At 31.6% G+C, this 3,370-nt stretch overlaps 1 protein-coding gene across 1 annotated transcript; it reads right to left on the bottom strand.

The window, feature by feature from the left end:
- Window positions 1-676: 676 nt before the first annotated feature.
- LOC110104158 (protein NRT1/ PTR FAMILY 5.12-like) lies at window positions 677-1,588 on the bottom strand. The gene has a single exon (XM_020833143.2). The coding sequence runs from the start codon at window positions 1,498-1,500 to the stop codon at window positions 772-774; it is 729 nt and encodes a 242-aa protein (XP_020688802.1). The 5' UTR covers window positions 1,501-1,588; the 3' UTR covers window positions 677-771.
- Window positions 1,589-3,370: the final 1,782 nt, after the last annotated feature.

Raw genomic sequence — 3,370 nt, 5'->3', positions numbered from 1 at the left:
GATCTCATCATTCTTGCTATTATTAAATTTAGGTTTTTGAGACTTTATTTAATGTTTCTTTAGGTTATGATTGCCTTTCTTATGCTCTAATGGTCGATATTTCTTAATCAAAAAATATTTTCTCAATCTACATGTTGAATGTAATTAATCATAAGAACTTGTCTCTATAAAAAATCTTCATTCTCAGAACAATATAAATTATAATTATTCTGTAAAACTAATAAGAAGAAATACTTAAGGCATATATCCAATCTATTTTCAATATTTTTTGATATATTTTTATAATATTGTATATTTATTGTAATACAAAAGTTAATAAATACATCCTCTAGCTCAATGAACTAAAGTCATAATATTTCCTTTCAATAGAGAAGAAAAACAATAAACAGCGTGCATGCTTGAAATTATAGAATTAAAATTTTCTCTTTTGAGATCTCTTATTTATAGTAAATATTTGATTAAAATTTACAAAGATAAGATTAAATTCATTTGGATGGTGAGAAAGTTTTCTTGACTTCAGCCTTATCAAATTTTACATGTTCTAATAATTAATTCAATATTTCTTAGCTTTCGCATTATTACCACAAATAGAGAAAACTCAAATCCAGTCATGAATGAAAGCATTGAGTAGCGTAGGAAGAATCACAGTACTCAGAAAACAATAAGGCCATCTAAGAAAACTACACAAGCTGTCTGAGCTTATCTTGATATAGAACTGAAGACAATAACAAAGCATATTTTAAGTAATAAAATTCGGTTTGCTTTAGCATATTACACACTGCGGTATTCGTTCTTGTATACGTAGGATTGAGCGAAACAGACAAAAAGGACCAGCGCAATAGCACCAAGTCCTGCAAGTAGCCAGTAGAAATAATCAAGATGAGCTCTATTCAGATTGTCTGAGAACCAGCTCTCCCCTTCTCTTTTAGTAATTTCATCAATCACTGAAACAAGCAAACCACTAATGAAGCTTCCTATGCCGAATATACTGAGATAGAGAGCAAGACCTAGACTCCTCAAAGCATCAGGTACCTGATCATAGAAAAACTCCTGCAGGCCAACAAGTCCAAACACGCCCATGATGCCAAATAGAATGTACTGAGGAAGCAGCCACAATACGCTCATTGGCACTGTTGCATTCGGCTTATCGATCAAGCCATGTTTTCTTGCAGTTTCGATTCTCTTCTTCTCCACCAGAGCTGCGACGACCATCGAAATGACCGAAAAGAACAATCCAATGCCAATTCTTTTAAGCTGTGTGATGCCAGAGGAAAGCCCAGAAATATTTCTGGCTATGGGAACAAGCACACGGTCATAGACAGGAATGAAGGTGACAGTGACGATGCTTATAATGCTTTGTAGAGCGGCCGATGGAATTTGGAAGCTCTGTCCAATATGCCTGTCCATTGTGCCACCTTGCTTGTTGAAAAAGGTCGAATTCTGAGAGAAGGTTATGGCATATGCTAAACAGGTTGCCCATATGGGAAACAATCGAAGCATCCGCTTAGCTTCTTCAATCCGTTCATCACCAAGCAAATTACCACTATTAACAAGCCTAATTGTAAGAATTTAAAATGTTTATCAATGCTAAATGTTGAAATACCGGTTACAATGCAGTATAGAAGCATAAGAAAGCTTTCTTACTGCTTTATAAAAAGTTTTTGAATTAGAAATTTTTATACTACAAAACAGTAAGAAAGCTGTCACAAACGAAGCTTTAATTTCAAAAATAATGAATTAATTGAACAAAATTATGTAAAGCCTGAATTCTAGAACAAATAATCTTCATGTTGAGGCCCTAACTATGCACAAAATTTTAATGTCTAAAAATAATATAATAAATCAATTGTTTACATAAATAAAGGGTAATTTTTTTAGAAGGAGCTTTATCAAAATTTGATTAATTAGGAGAGTAATTAAAATTGATTTAGGAAAAGGAGCAAATATGGAAAAAAAATTTCTGTATGCAAAAATATGGAAAATTATTTTTTCTTCTATACAACAACAATATCAAGCCTTTATCCTACTACGTGTAGTCGGCTACGAGAATCATTATTCTTCATTGTATCATGTTAAGTCAAATTCTCATTTAAATAATAAAGAAAAGTTATTTCTAATATTTTCTAACCAAGTCTTTTTGGTCTACCTCTACCATTTTTAATATAAGTCAAATCTAATACATCTACTTTCCTAACAGGTTACTGGGTCATCAAAAGGCCGATGTTTTATGAGACCAAACCATCTAAGGCGACTCTCTCTAATCTTATCTGCCACGGGAGCTACTCCAACCTTTTCATGCGAATGCTTGTTTTGTATTCTCTCTCTAAGAGTAAGCCACTTATCCACCTGAGTATCCTTATCTTTGCAACACTTAACTTAATGTTATGCTTATCATTTAATGGCCATCATTATGCACCATAAAACATTACAGGTCTCAACACCACCTTATAGAATTTAATCTAAAAGCTGAGGGATACTTTTAAATCACACAACAGGCCTGATGCATTCATTTACTTCAACCATCCAACTTGAATTCTACTAATATATCCCCATTTATTTCACCATAACTCTGAACTATTGACGTGAGATATCTAAAATGTGTACTCGTATTAATGACTTCATCGTCCAAAGTCGCAATCCCACCACTAGATCTATTACTACTAAAATTACACTCTATATATTCAATTTTAGATCTACTCACACAAAAACCTTTAGACTCTAAGGTTGACCCCCATAATTCAAGTTTATCTTCAACTCTCCCTAGTCTTATCAACAAGAGAAAAAATATTATCAGCAAAAAGCATACGCCAAGACACATCCTCTTGCAAATGTCTAGCAAGAGCATCTATGACTAAAGCAAACAATATGGGTTTAAGACTAATCCTTGAGTCCTTGATTTAATCAATCTGTAATAGGAAAATACTGAGTCAAACCACCTTGTGTTTGAACACAAGTAATAGCTCCGGCATACATATCCTTAATGACTTGAATATAAGAATTATAAACCCCTTTTATTTCTAGAACTCTCCAAAACACTTCTCTTGAAACTTTATCATATGCTTTGTCTAAATCAATAAATATCATATGTAGACACTCCTTATTCTCCCTATACTTCTCCATAAGACCTCTCAACAAATGTATTGCTTCCATACTAGACTTACCCGACATGAATCCAAATTAATTTTCTTGCATTCAATTATTTAATATTTAATTACTTTTAAATAATTTTTAACTATTTATCTGATTTTTAATAATGAAAATTTTTTAACTGTTATAAAATTTAATACTTATATAAATATATATTTTTAATTTTAAATATTTTAATCATTAAATTAAATTATATTGTATAATGTAATATAAATAATTATAT

This window comes from Dendrobium catenatum, unplaced genomic scaffold, assembly GCF_001605985.2.
Source record: "Dendrobium catenatum unplaced genomic scaffold, ASM160598v2 fragScaff_scaffold_915, whole genome shotgun sequence".
NCBI classification, from domain to species: domain Eukaryota; kingdom Viridiplantae; phylum Streptophyta; class Magnoliopsida; order Asparagales; family Orchidaceae; genus Dendrobium; species Dendrobium catenatum.
This window is presented reverse-complemented; position numbering and strand designations above follow the sequence as displayed.

Coding starts and splice junctions, on each gene's coding strand:
- LOC110104158 (XM_020833143.2), bottom strand. CDS start 1,500: ATGCTTCGATTGTTTCCCATATGGGCAACCTGTTTAGCATATGCCATA.